Here is a 15701-nt window from a genome sequence, read left to right on the forward strand (position 1 = left end):
AGTTAGTTTTAAAGAAGATCTGTAATAATGAAAGGCAAGTCCTGAATCAACATCTTGGTGCACTGTAGTGCCCTGATGAAGGGAGTACAAAAGAGAAGCACATTCATGGGCTATAGCTCTCCATGGACCTATTAGCCGTGCTACTTGTAGCAGTGCCCAGGAGAAATGTCCCCTGACACCAGGATGGCACACAGGTGGTGGCTCCACTCACGTACTGCCCTCATTTCAGGCACCCTCGTCTTCAGACGCCAGACCAAATCACACTCACTGTTAGACCAGTCAAAGCATTTACCGTTTTATACCTTGTGGGAGGGATGCGAGATATGTTTTAAAGTGCCCTTCTGGATCTCTTTCCTGGAAATTCTGTTTATTCCTCTTTGTTCTTCATATGTTAATCTTTGATAGTTACAACTAGGAATAGTGAGAAGGCAGTCCAGGGTCTGTTTCTTCAAAGGCATCCTATAAATAAAGTATAGCCCCCTTAGGTCCCTAGACCTGTTGGTTGGTTGCCTTTTTAGCTTGCCTTCCCCACCGGTTCCTAATAGTACCGTTCCTTTGGCACCAGCTTCTTGTCTGCATTTCCTTTCTATTATTTCATATCATTTAACACCTCCTGCTTTGAACCTTATCAGATCCAGCTCCGGAGCTGTGCAAATTTGGTTCAGTTACAACAGGCTCCACATTTGCATGTATCTGGGTCTCACTGAAGAACGGTTGGGTCTGTGTGGGAGTAGAACTGAACTTTGTTGCAACAAGATAACTCTTACATCTGAGAAACATATTTCTTCCTTCTGGACCCCTGTTCTTCTATAAGCAGCAAAATAAACTGCTGTCAAGGCAGCTACCAACAAAACCATGGGAACTGGAGAAAGTGAAGTGATGCTCGCATGACCTTGCACCCCTAATGCCACATCACACCTTCTATCTCGGAGAAACAATGTCTTCCTTGTAACGTGGGGTTACGGCAATAATGTGATGTACCAAGGACGTGATGGTTATTGAGTACTGTCAACAGCTGTCAGGAGGAGGAATTGCAGAAGGAGAATGCAGACTGCTGCCTGACAGAGCCCAGAAGATGGATTTTTTCCCTTCTACTGTGGCAAAATCTGAAGTGGAACAAAGCTTCTCGTGAGGAACAGAGAGTAATAATGCTAGCTGCCTGGAGATGTGGCTTTGAGGCTGAAGTCTCCCTGTGGTAATGATGCTTCTGCCAAAGCAAATACCCCTACTTGGGGGCCTGTGGAGAGCAGACTGTGGGGCCATCCCAGCAGCATAGCCACAGAGACCTGCCTACCTTCACGCCACGCAGAGGAGGCCTCCAGTGCGTCTGTGGCTGTCCCAGCAATGGCCCAAGCAGATTTTATGCAATGGACTTGTAAAGCACTTTGGGATTGTCAGGGATGAATCATGCCGTAAAATGTATCATTAATGTTACTGGATGTATTATAGACTTCTCCTGTGATCTGAGACTGCTGCAGGCAGCGTGCTGGGAGAGAAGCTCTCCAGATTGCGCTCATGCAAATCGCTATCTGTGATCACATTCATTATGGTTCCCACTACAACATTGCTTTCACACTCTTGTGTGCTGCATACTCAGTCTAAACTTTTTGTTATTGCAGGTTGTATGACTACAACATAGCATCTCTTTGCCAACACCTTTGCAAGGGTGAGAAAACATTATTTCAAAGATACAAACATGGAAATAGAGGCACAAGAAAATTAATGGGTATGCTTAAACTTAACCCAGAAAGGGGTGGTGTGATCCTAACCTGCCTCTCCTGACTCTGGAGACCCCTAACAGGTTACTTGATCAGGGCAGCTGTCAATTTGTTCAGGGCGTTTAATCCAACTTATCTTTTTGTTCTGAAACACTATTTTATTCTGAACTGGAGATCTGCATAATTTAGAGAAGAGCAGGAATTTCAGAAAGCTGCGAAAAGCAAAAGTGAAATCTGACCTATCTTGAGCACATGGTGTTTTTACTGTGGACGGTAAGTCTTGTCAACTGGGTGAAATTATGCAAAGTGTATTTCAAAATGATTTAGGATTACGTGCTACAGTAACAAAACAACAATATAATAGGAAATGGAGGATGAGCAAACGTATCCAAGAAATGGTTTTCAAACATTGCAAATGAAATGGAGAGTCAAGGCAATGACAAGGAGACTGCTGCCAGTGACACATCCTGTGAGATCTTCAGAATAATCTGACTATTTGGGAATATAGGGAAAAAAACAGACAGTGCTCTAAAAATGAGAAAAGCAGGAAACCACGGGCAAAACCTAGCTATGAATTAATCCAACAAAATTCAAAGCCAAGAAATTGTGATCAGTGAGTCATCAGTAAAAGGGCACTTGCATGTAACATACGGGTTCAGTTCACAGGTACCCAGTCTGTTTTTTAAAATTAAAATTTAAAATATGTCAAAAATATTCAGTGTTCAGATGAAAGTTGAAAAAAATAAGCTTTAAAGATCTCAAGTCTGTATTTTGAATGTTTGGCTAATACATCAACACAGGCTGGCTTGCCAAAAATATTAAAATACAACTAAAGAGATCATAAATTAGTAAATTGTCAAGTATTCTTAATATGTATTCCTAATGCCAGACATTTATAATAGTAAGAGCAGGTTACTTAAATAATGTGCCAATTAGTACTCAAAAAGCTCAGGACAGTTTTACTTTAACAGACAGAAGAAACTAGGTTGGCCTCAGCAAATCTATCCTGAAAGAAGTAACAAAGATTTAACTTGGACACATGAAAAGTTTCTGTATTTTAGAATTTCAGTGTTCATTTAGAGAACTATTATGCCGTGCAGTACAAACCTTTTATTAAATCAGTGCATTCATTTATTTGAAATAAAAGTTTCATTCAGTCACTGTATTTTGATAGACTAGACTACTGCACATAGGCAGGAGATAATGGATTGAACAGGATGTCCTTGAAGGAGAAGAGCTGCTTCAGATCACCTCTCTAATACTCAGGAGACATCCTGCTTCCAGTGCCCATCAGACGAAGAGGAAAGATGCACCAATGCTATCTGGTGTAACAAATCAGCTCCTGAATCACCTAACTATAAAACTCACAGGGAAAAAATTAAATAAGCTCTGCTTAAAATATCTCAGTGTCATTTTTAAATCTACTTAGGAAGATCAGCTCTGGTGCCTTTATAGCAGCTTAGCCATGTGCATTGTAAAGGCTCACTGGTACCATAGCCATCACTGGGTTTTGAAATTAGTAAAACACAAAGTTATTATATCAGTTTTGGTCTTGCAGTCCCATTTGGTCAGTTCACTTTAACACGCTTTCAAGCAATTAAATAAGTTGATATACAGAGATTTTTAAAAGAGGCAGGAGACAAAATGTCACTGACATAGAGATCTATAACAAGACGTAGATTTATTTTGGAAAAAAAAAAGAAGAAAAGATGTGTAAGCCATATTCTAATGCTTGTTACACCAGAGGAAAAAAAAAACCCTCAGGTTACATTTTTAAAGATATTTCCCCACCTATTAGATAGCTCTTCTGTATTCTGAGTGCTGGAACCTAGATCAGCCAACTTTTTGTGTCATAATATGCACAAAAAACATTTTCCTGCAGGCTTAGTAGAAATCAGAGAAACTGAAGAATTGGTGTACATATATATAAAGTCCTCAAACTCAGTATCTTAGTACAGTATATGAATTTACACTCTTAAGATTAAAGCCTGTTGAGATAAACATCAGTAAACCTAGTAATGAAGAAAAAAACCCAACCAACCAACAAACCCCGCATCTATGGATTTTGAGTATTAGTTGTCTTTCCTTCTTTTCACTAAAACATGTGTGTGCATGTGTGTGTGTGTGCACCCACCTCCCATCCTCACAAAGAAAGTGAAAAAGAGCTCTGTGTAACAACTTATTCACAGTAGGGCCCAGTAACTATGATGAAAGTACAGCTGCATAAGGCAGATAAAATGGTGTTCTTTCTTTCTGTTCTAACTCTTAGATCTCTATACAGAGCAGCACTTTACTCACCTGCCTTGCATATCAATGTTGAACAAATTGCCTTGTTCATTCCTAAAACGCTGCAGACCCAGCTTATAGTTTTAGTTACTCACACCACTTTGAAGCTGTATGAAGCCTCTTAAGGAGAAAAAGTCAGCAAACTATTCTTTTTTAGCTCTTCACAAAGTAAAACCATTGACATTCCAGTTGTTTCAAAAAAGGAAAATGGCTGCTTTCTGTTGAGAAAAAAAAAAAATCACACTGTTTTTCAGACCGATACATTCAGTTACCTTTTTTTCAATGCACCACTACTGGGGAAAAAGAGGATAATTTGAGTCATGAATCTTGCAGGAAAACTTGCAGGAAAAGCTGGCTTCCTTAGGAGCAAATATCCTGCCACCTTAAAATATGCAGTACGATACAAAAGCTAAGATTAGTATGTTTGGCTATCTTTCTGAAACTCACTCTGATAAAAATGACTGCTACAGGAGACAGTCAAATGCCATCTATTTGGCTTCCATATGTATCTATGAAAAATAAAGCTTCATCCTCATCTCTTTGAAAGCACTGATCTGGTTGAAGATGTCCCTGCTCCTTGCAGAGGGGTTGGACTAGATGACCTTTAAAGGTCCCTTCCAACCCAAACTGTTCTATGATTCTATGATTCTACTGTCTCCTTCTCTTCTCCTGTTTCAGTCCAGCTTGTGTCTCTGGTCTGTGGGCACTCCATACTGACAGAAATAAAATACTGGTATTTCCAGGGAGAAGAAAGAAAATTATGATGTAACTTTCTAAAAGAGTAGAATTCAAACCAACCAGGCACATCCAGGTATTAACAAATTCTTTCCTGATTGTGGGAAAGAATAAGGATCAAGTATGTTTAAGTCTAACCTAAAAACGATACTGAATGCTAATGAACTTACATATTGTTAATGGATTCTTCCCTTTTTTTCTTCAGAAATTTAATTTAATACACCCATGTATTTATACAGTGGTATATAAAAAGCTCTTTGCCTTCCTCCTTCTAAAAATATTTGAATAACTGTGAAAACAGTCATTCTTTTAAAGAGGATGGCAGCTCTGCTGTATTACTTGATATAACGGTAAGGAACAATAACTCTTAACAGTTTCTGTTTTCAAGTAATGATCAGCACAGTATCCTGGACATGCAAAGCCTCTAACAGAGGAAGATCCTCTTATCTTTAGTTACTGGCTTAGTATCAGCTGCTGCCAAGTGCATATCTGGTAGTGGGTAAGAAAATGAAGCTGGAGTGCTAAGTCCACCTCTTAGTCACCCCAATGTAAACTCACTGCCATGCAGTTGACTCTTGTGGAGATATCTCAGATATATGCTGGTGTAAGAGGACAACAGGAGTGCTGGTCATGAAGCTCCACTGCTCACACAATGGAACAGAAGCAATGAGAATACATAGATGTAGAACACAGACAAAGGTTTGATACTCTTTCTTGAAGATTTCATTTGATAGTCTTTGTCTGAAAATAAGATTTCTCTACAGAGCCCTACTGCCTCAAGTGAAGTCCAAAAGGCTTTCTCTCCTACACGATCTTATATCACGTTACGAGTGAAATATTTGTTGTAGTGAAATCGATGAGAGCTTCACCTATGTGTCTGAGCCTGTTTTAATGAAAGCAGTGGTAAAACTCCTGTTGATTTTCTGGAGAAGACTGAAGCTCTGGGGAATACTGGTAGCTCTTTCATAAGAGCCGTCTACCAGACGTGAAGCACAAGGATATTCATCATTGCCTCAGAAAGCAGGATGGCAAATCCAACAGTTTGGCCGTCATCTCTGCTATTTGCTCTGGTAAAATGTGCATCCTGATTACTCCTCTGAACAATTCTTCCCTGGTGCAAGAAAACGGTTAAAATCTGACTGCAAATAACGTCTTCATGAGTTGACCTGTAAATTCAACATCAAACTGAAAGGAATCAAGTCTTCAAAACAGTATTGGAGTGAATGTTCTCATTTCACCTGCATCCAAAAGTTATAAACTCAAGTTATAATCAGTTTATTGTAACCAGGCCTAAATATATCCAACAAAACAACTGATGTGATCAGAGCAACTGACATCTCCCAAGAGCCACCTGCTATTACCAGAACATATCTAAAAATAAGTGAGAAAAAAGCACAATATTTTGAAAAGAAACCTTTATTGTTCATATAAAGCTGACTCTGTCACATATCATGAGGCATCATTAACAAGCTAAATATGACTTTGCTTAAATCAAAGAATATTGCTTAATGAAATATCCAACACAGTTATGATCAATTCTTTTATTTGTTCTTTCCGGGATGGAATGTGTGTTTTGATATCAACTCATCTCTTTTAAACTGCTAGCTTAGCCAGCATGTTACATGAATAAGTTCCTTGCCAGGTAAATCCACCACAGGTACTAAAATCAGAGCTGGGGTCTTCTTGCCCAAATATTTTTCAAGGTATTCTTGCAGCCCTAAAATAGAAACAAAACAATTAGTGAATGCACTTTGTCTTTCTCTCATTTTCTCTTGTGCCCTATCTCTTAAAAAATATTTCTAAATACATTTTTGAAAGTTATTGTGAAGTAGCAATTGACAAAAGGAAGTGAAATGCAACTCTTGAGCTTTCACTTTATATAGAATGAAGAATCATCTCCCACCTCCTCATCGACTAATTTGAGCACGTTGCCTGAGGCCATAACTCAGCAAACCAGTTATAAGCACGTTTCTCAACCTTGAGTGAGTGAGTGGTCTGTTGATTACAGATATAGCAAGCTGAAACTAAGCACAGCTAGTAAAAATAACTCAAGGCCAGCTGAAATTCAGTTCTTTGTCATTTTTGATATTTGGATGTTCAGCATGTGGTTGTCTGTAAACAAAATTCTGCTCTCAAGTCCCACTATGGTGCATCAACCTACTAGAAGTTAAAACGGGCCATTTTTTAAAACATTATGAGCATGATTTTCAGTTGAAATCAATGGAAGCATGGCGTGTTGAAGATACAATGGAGGAAGTCCAGGGATGGCAACATATATGACTGCATGTCTAGAATTATAGAGAGATTCAACCTGCTAAAAATACAGAATCTGAATATGAAGAGCTCTAAAGGGACTGGCACGTGTGGCAGATGTTTTCAAATTTAAAGTGCATTATGGGAACAGAATTAATAATGGAGAAGATCTAATTAGGAGAATATGGAAGAAAGCCAAAGAATGGAAAATTTAAACTCAGCATCAAGACATTTCTGGTCATCTTGCAGCCTCAGTGGACATGCTAGAGATCCAGTCACACAGAACCCTTAAAGAAGACTACCAAAACCCTTCCAGATGACCCTACAAAAGACAGTTTCCTAATGATAAAGTATGCACTGCAAGGGTTTTGGTTTCAATAAGTTATTTCTGTCTGCAGCTTGTGTGATTATGGCAATACTTCATAACACTAAGGAATCTTGGCTAGAGAGAGTGTAAAGAGGGCAGAACTTGAAGACTGTCAGAGCTTTTTTTTTGGCATCACTGCCTGTGAAACTGTGAATAGGCAGTTCAGTCAAAGTGTTACCTTATCTAGGATAAAACAGGAGTCTTGTTATTGTATTCACTGAAGCCAAAACTCTTCTCCCTTGTTACCTGGCAGCAGTAGCATAAATTAATGTAATAATGGCAAATGCTACCTACAAAACACTGCACAGACCGTACCAGTCTTCTGAAATTCTGCTGACTTCTTTTGTATTAACATCATTGACATTAGAGGTGAAAACAGACAGGGGTGAGCTGAAGATCAACAGTCACGTCAAAGGTCAAAGGACTTCTTCATGTTGTGTGTAAACCAGTCTTTGTATCACAGATATTCAGCAGTGACCTGATAATTAAGCACCAGCTAACATTTTCATTCTCAAGTTTGATTTCAGAAAACTTTATAGCTGTGCTGTCTCAGAAGGCATTAAGTGCAAGTGGGTAAAGGCAAGTCACCTCAAAAATCACCAATTCTACCCAACTAAAATTACATTTTCTTTTTTTCCTTAATAAAAATTGCAAAAATATATTTTCAGTCTTTGACTTTTTCACAGTCCTAAAAGCCGTGAAACAACTCTACGTCAAAACTACCATAACAAAACCAGGTATTACTTTCAAAGGGAGAATTTGAAAGTGAGGCTGTCTGGAAATATAACACCATTCTTTTGGTTTTATGAGGTGGCCAAAGTAGCCATAAATATTTACATTTGAACATGCCCTAGTGGACTTGGTTGCCAGCCAGAAAGCGTCACCTTTCCAAAAGAGCACCATCTTTTCTACTTCAGTGCAAAATGCTGCGGCAAAGCCTATACATGTAATTGAAATGTGGACCAAAATCTCGGACATATGCTTCTAAATGTTTTATTATACTTATAAATGAAATAGTTTGATATGAAACCATTCTACCTTAGATGTTCATCTTTATACATTTCAAAATTGTGGGTAAAAGTCTACTTACACAAATTTCACCTGAAAAGAGGAGATCAGGTCTTCTAAAACAGTAAAATTGTATTCTAAGGTTCCACAGAAGACAATATACAATTAGTAAATCTGTGTCAGACTATGTAATCATAGCTGACACAATCAAAAAATTGACAGCTATATATTTTACTTGCTATAAATAAGATACTCTAAATCCTCCAATACTAATTGTGTATTTTTAATGATGTGACACCAATAAATACAAAATCCTTATCTTTGTCACTCCTGCAAATTATGCTTTTAGATAAATAAGAGTCTCAGTCAAGACTATGAATGTTTTTTTGGAGTATGCAACTCTGTTCAAATAAATTTAAGATTTCAAAAATGTCTTTCCTTTATATCACTTATGGAAATGTTTGCTCAGTTGCACACCATACTTCTAAAAGTTCATCTTAAAAGTGAAAACAAGTAAAGGACAGAGGGTTACAGTCAGTATGGTTACTGGAGCTTTAACAGGAGCTATATATGACTGATACCAGTTTTAAGATTATTTAATCTGCCCTGATACTGAATGTTTATTGAAGAACAAACAAAACTAGCTGATTAGCAAGTAGCAAGCAAGTGGCGTGTGTTGTGCATGTCTTCATTTCCTGTGACAGTCTGCGTTAATTATTATTACTACATGAAATTTGCTGAAAGTAGGACAGCTTCATCCTGTAAGAGATAGCCTACTCTCAACTGATCAGCAGAATTTCAGGGCACAGGTTCCAGTGTGTGTTCACAGTTTCTTTCTGCACTGCTACACATTTTTCTACTGACCTGGGCACAGCTGAGAGGTATGATCATAACCAAAATTTTAAATGAAGAAAAATAATTCAAAATCTTTCTCCCTCTCACCATAAATTGTAGCATTACAATCTATTCCTGCCATTCCTCTGTAAGGATACGATATTGAGATCAATAGTTGGATGATCTCTCATGCTGACTTAGCAGCCCTTCCATGTAAAACGGCACAATCTAACACCGTAAGCTAATGTTTTTAAAGGTGCTTTTCACTCTAAGTAGATAAAACAATGTCCTGGGAGCCCCTAAAGGGTCATTCCAAATGATTAGGAAGATGATTTTTACATCTGTGCTGCCATTGGCTTCAGCAGGATTTCCAAAATCAAGTCCCCATTATTGCTGCCATACTTTTGCTTCACTGGATTTTTGCAGGGGAGGAGTAATCTAATAGCTCATATTGGAAAGGAAAATGGTAACGAAAAGGAAGATCAGATTTAGCCCAGTAGATAAAAAATCACTTTCATATTACAACTACTATCTTTCCTTCACTTTTTAACCAAAAGATATTGTTACATTGCTCAGAGCAGGTTTTTAAATCCCTGAGCTAATAAAGCTCCAGTGCTTCAGCTGCGGAGATCTGACATGCAGCATGTACTTTGAAAAGATGCGTCACAGGGGATCAGGTTCGTAACAGTTGACTAAGAGTTCCAGTCCCAAAAGATGTGCCCCTGCTGTGCAGAACACTTAACCCTTCGACCAGTACCAACATGACTATTCACAAATTATTGATGTCCCTAAATCCCTGGCAGATTGCAGACAGTTCTTGTCTCCCTTGAAGACAAAGCATATGGTCACTAATGAGATGGATTAAAAAATACATATACACATTCAAGGCTTTGCCACACAAGTGTAAAGCCTCAGAAGTGGTAGAAGGTGATTGAACTGGACTGAACACCGTTAAATACATGATTAGCCTCCTGTTATGGATCATTTCCATTGATCTATATAAAGTTTCACAGCATAGTTTAATTAGAGCTGTCTGGAACAAGCCTCTGCCTTAAATGATCAGGCAGTGAGTGCAATGAAAAGGTGAAACACAAGGATCTGGAGACCCCCCCTTTTCTTAAACATCCAGCTGACTGTCTCTCTGGGTTACAACCACAGCAAGGAAGGAAAATGTGCTTTAAAAAAATTATCTGTTGTTACAGTTTAAGGTTTTCCCCACACTTTTACTTAAGGTAATTTAAAATGATGTAGTAGAATATAAGAATTTAAAACAAAACCTGTACAATTTGCTTGCTTCATTTTAATTAATCCTTTCTGTGCAAAATAAAATCAAGCCCAGTAAACAAAAATATGCTGTTGGAATATAAAGGCAAGTCACTTTGCAAAATAAGACTTTGTGCTGATTTTATATTGTATCTGTGAAGATTTTAAATGACAATAATGTGGACATACTTGGCTTTTCATATGGTACCTTATGGTTTTCTTTACATTTTTTGATGACAATATTTCACGTTGTTCATGTTGGTCATTTCCCTGTTAAGCGACCAGGTTTTCAAAATTGCTCTGTCCATAGAAAAAATGGAGGTAACATCTTGTAAATAACTGTGTTTCCATTTTGAAAACATATCAACTAGATCTTAAAAAATACTAAGAGCCTACCAGTTCCAAGGAAAACTGGTCAAAGATATATTACTCAATGTTTTTACAAATTTATTCCAGAGTTATAAAATTTGAAGTCAGTCTTGATTTTTTTTCAAGTGGGAAACATTCATATGCACAAAAAAAAGAAATTACAGAGGGAGTTGCAGTTGCATTTGGAACTCAGGTATCTAAAAACACACGCCTGGTCAGATGCCAAAGCAGCCACTCAGATCTGTATTTGCAAACAATTCTTTCACAAAAATCTATTTTCAAGGATTTGTCACATTTCATTTCAGTTTGTCTTGCATTTATGGACTCATCTATACTGAAGGGCTTCTTGCTTCTCATATCAAACTAGTTTTAGTTGTAACAATGAAAATGTCTTTTTCAAGTAATCACATAACAGATTAAAATATAGCCTGGACTGGCAGCACTAAAGCCAATGTTAGCCATCATCTTTTGGCTTGTCCCTAGTACCAAAGAACCATTTCAGATGACTGCAACCTCTTCTGTGAAGGATACATTTCTGTGAAGGATATGTATTAGGATCCAGAATTATAGGATTCTGCCATTTTGGTCATAAAATACTGTGAGCTGTGGGCACAGATACATACAAAACAGGGTAACACTTCACCCAGCAGACCATTCACCAAATGAAATAATAGAATCATAGAATCGTTAGGGTTGGAAGGGACCTTTAAAGGTCACCTAGTCCATCATCCCTGCAAGGAGCAGGGACATCTCCAACCAGATCAGGTTGCTCAGAGCCCTGTCCCACCTGGCCTGGCATGTTTCCAGGGATGGGGCCTCAACCACCTCTCTGGGCAACCTGTGCCAGTGTTCCACCACCCTCATTGTATAAAATTTCCTCCATATATCTAGTCTAAATCTACCTTCTTTTAGTTTAAAACCATTACCCCTTGTCCTATCACTACATACCCCTGTCAAAAGTCCCTCTCCAGCTTTCTTATAAGCCCCTTTTAGGTACTGGAAGTCTGCAATAAGGTCTCCCTGGAGCCTTCTCTTCTCCAGGCTGAACAACCCCAACTCTCTCAGCCTGTCCTCACAGGAGAGGTGCTCCAGGCCTCTGAACATTTTTGTGGCCCTCCTCTGAACCCACTCCAACAGGTCCAAGTCTTTCCTGTGCTGAGGACTCCAGAGTACTCTGCTTGAGATCTCACCAGCACAGAGTAGAGGGGGAGAATCACCTCCCTTGACCTGCTGGCCATGCTTCCTTTGATGCAGCTCAAGATACAGTTGGCCTTCTAGGCTGTGAGGGCACATTGCCAGCTCATAGAATCAGACTCATTTAGGTTGAAAAATATCTTTAAGACCATTGAGTGCAACCATAAACCTAACACTGCCAAGTCCTGCTAAACCAAGTCCCTGTGCCACATCTTCATGGGAGAGGTGTTCCAGTCCTCTGACTGTTTTCATGGCCTCCTCTGGACCTACTCCGACAAGTCCATCTCTTTCTTGTACTGAGATAAATATCTGCTATAAAGTGAAGACTACAGTTTTATTATATTTTACTGCTAGTCCTGTTTGCACAGTGGACTTCTTGTTCCTTTGGAATCTATCCCAACCCCCTCAAAAAAACAGTTCTTGCAATGTTTTTTTGCAGGCTATGGTGAAAACATAATGGAAGTTGCTGTAGGCTTGGATGGGTACCCACAGGAGTCAGAGTAACCCTTTCTAAGGCTAAGCAGAGGAAAAAGGAAGATGTGTGTTTCCCTGCGTGCCTGACTGATAACTCCTGCTTTCAAAATCAGTGAGATGTTGTGAGTGTGCAAGGTAGAAACCATGGACCTTACTGTTCAAGGGAGATATAAAAAAATGAGTGATTGACTTAATACAAACTAGTTAGTCAATGAGAATGCTTGAGCTCTGCACCACCAGCAGCCTCAAATGACCAGCTCAGAGGGAATCCACAAGTTGCCTCTTCCTCTCCAAGCCTCACCAACCTCTCTGCTGTTCTGCTTTGATGGGATGGTGTGGGAAGGAACGAGGGCTCACTCATAACCAGGGAGGGCGTTAACATTTACAGGAACCTCACTTTTCTAGAGCTGAGTCACTTTGCTGAGTAACTATGGAAGTTTTTTTAGACTGTAGCTAATGTATTTTTTTAGCATCTGAAAGAAAATTAGTAGACAAAACAGTTATTTTTAGTGCTGGTTTGATTGTTGGCCTGTCAGCCGTGGCAATGCATCTCTTTTATCAAGCTGCCACGATACCTTGTTTTGTTTTCAGAATAAAGTTTGATTAAAGACCAATTTCAGAAAAGTTACTCGCTGTGGGCGTTAATTAGAGCTTTCTGGACTCTGTGGGGTTTAGCTTATGATCCGTTTCACTTACTAAACCCTGTAATTCAAGTTACAGGAAGATGGGAATGAACCGGCCCCTTTCTATTCTTCTGAAGGCTTCTGTTTAACTCCGTCATGAAAGAACATCTCTCCTTTTCTTCCCTAATGTGGAATTCTAATTTCTGGCCATTCCTAACAAAATGAAAAATAATACTTCACATCTATAAAGACTTTTCAAACTAATGAACTGAGACTCATCCTCAGAGCTTCAGAATGAGGTATGTAAACTTTAGGAAGCCTTTGCATCTAAATAATGTTTTTTGGTGGTGCCCAAGTATACTGCACATCTTAGGAAAAACAGGTAAAAATCGATTTCCTTTCCTCTGCACTGACAGTATTGTCATTCTGTAAGAGAAGGTCCCTGGCATTCCCCTCCTCCTCTCTTATTAGCAGACAAGAAAATTCTCTTGACTTTCTGCAAGCAAAAGGCCAGCTACTAGCTCAAAAATCTTAAAAAGGTGGTTGATGAAAAAAGACCTAATAGTACTTGTGGGTAATAAGTAGCAGATTGAAGTGGAATTTATAACATGATATAGTTAAAATTAGGAACTATGTAATGAAATTAATGAAATGAAAACATCATTGGGGTACTATGCAAATACAAGCAGATTAAAAAACCATCCCAAATCAAAACCTGACACAGTCACATTGGATATTTGAAACTAGGCTAGACAAAACATGAAACCACGTACTAAAGAGAACTAACCTGTGAAGGAGAGAAGACCTAAAATGGTCCATCTCTTTTGCCAGCAGACAGCCTGCACAAGAGAACTGAGGCTGGATAAGGTAAGATATTCAAGTGGAGTTCATAAATACTACTGTCTTAAAACAGCCTCTCCCAAGTACACATTCTCTCATGAATTTCCTCCCAGATTTTGAAACCTAAACTTGAGCTTAGTTTGGAGGCTGGGATGGACCCTTCCTAAAGCTGTACAGTGTGGCAGGAATGCTGAGGAGGTAAGCACATCAGGTAATCATAATAACCAAATGATACAGTGATATTTATAACAATTACAATTTCAATCCCAAATACCGTTCCTAAGACACTTATACACCACCTAACTCTGGATATGCAGAAGTTACCTTCCAAAGTACACACAGTACCAGTCAAATTAGGTATGTTATCATGCACATCAACGGCAAGTTGCAGAAAGAAATGTGACTCTTTTAAAGACAAACAAATGTTGCTGAGTTCCTCTGCACATCAGTTATGGCTGTTTCTCAGTAGAAAGAATTAAGATTTAGCTTCCACAGTAACTCTTTCAAGCTGCCGGCTATAGCTTAGAAAATAGCAGAGCATGAAAACTCATTGCTTTGTGTTTTCTAGTGTTCTTTTTTTAGCTATGTCCTATATACGGGTTGAGAATCGGCCTATACAAGGTTATAAATGTGCACTTTTGTTTAAAATGTCATTAACCTTCTACACTAAATAAAGAAACACTTAAGCATGCCCTTCCAGTACTTGCAGTGAGGTCTAAATATAATTTCAAAGAGAACAGAGGACTGAACTTTCCGAGTACAATCACTCAGGGAAGAGCTTGTACTTTTTCTAAAACCATGACAGAGTGCAAAGATCACGAGCCTGTTTTCCCTGTGTGCTATCTTTCAACCCTGTAATGACTCAATCTCTTTATGGGGTGGATGGTTATTGAACTTGTATGCCAGCTGTGTTCAGAATCTCTGGGGAGGATGGGCTGTAATGACACCAAGCAGGGATGAGTTATGAATGGAGACAGATTACTACAAACATATGAAACAGTGAGGACCCATTTTTCGAGAGGCATCTAAGAATGCATTTCACAGTACGTGTACACCCTTGTTTGCTCATATAGTCATCTGAATGTGCCTATGCGGACAGATAAAACCGCAGAGTTCACTAGAGGCTCACACACACATTTTTTGTTGTATGCAAAATCAGATAAATGTGCACTTTCTTTTATATTTTTTTCCAGATTAATTGAAAATTTGGTGTGAAAATGATCAACTGCAACAGCACCTGTGCAGTAATTACAGAACTTGCTTTTTCACCTTTCGGTCACATTACAGCTACTGACTCTTGGCCCACAGTCCAAGAGCACAAGATGGCACAGATTTGCAAGCTGTAGGACAGTTGGTTGCTGTGTGCTCCAGGTAGGGTTGGGGACACTGGTGGGGCAGTGTGTGTGGGAAGCTCAGTGGTGCCTGCTGGTAATTCAAGAACTTTTATCTTCAGGGCCTGTCAATCTGACACCTTTCACAAGTGTTAAATTCACTTAAGTATATTTTTTAAGAAGCTGTCATGAGACATACTGAAGCAAATATGTCCTTCAGTGGTTATACATGGACTTGGTTGTAACAATGTTTGTTAAGTGCTTTGACATCCCTAAATGATATGTTTGGTACAGTTTCCACATTTGTTCGTTTGTTCAGGTCTGCTAAAAAGTCTCCAAAACCAATGGGTTTAAGAAATATCCGATTGGACACAGGGCATCCAAAAGGCCTGACCATGAAGAGATG

The 15701-nt window shown here is 38.9% G+C and overlaps 1 protein-coding gene across 1 annotated transcript in view; it reads right to left on the reverse strand.

Moving 5' to 3' along the window:
- Positions 1-6137: 6137 nt before the first annotated feature.
- Positions 6138-15701, reverse strand: part of DPH6 (diphthamine biosynthesis 6) — a 214963-nt gene continuing 205399 nt past the window's right edge. Inside the window, exon 15 of the mRNA XM_086749012.1 lies at positions 6138-6456. Within this exon, the coding sequence (XP_086605138.1) occupies positions 6341-6456 (116 nt within the window). The 3' untranslated portion in view covers positions 6138-6340. The remainder of the gene's footprint in view (positions 6457-15701) is intronic.

Source organism: Chlamydotis macqueenii, chromosome 5 (assembly GCF_036417535.1).
Source record: "Chlamydotis macqueenii isolate bChlMac1 chromosome 5, bChlMac1.mat, whole genome shotgun sequence".
Taxonomy (NCBI): domain Eukaryota; kingdom Metazoa; phylum Chordata; class Aves; order Otidiformes; family Otididae; genus Chlamydotis; species Chlamydotis macqueenii.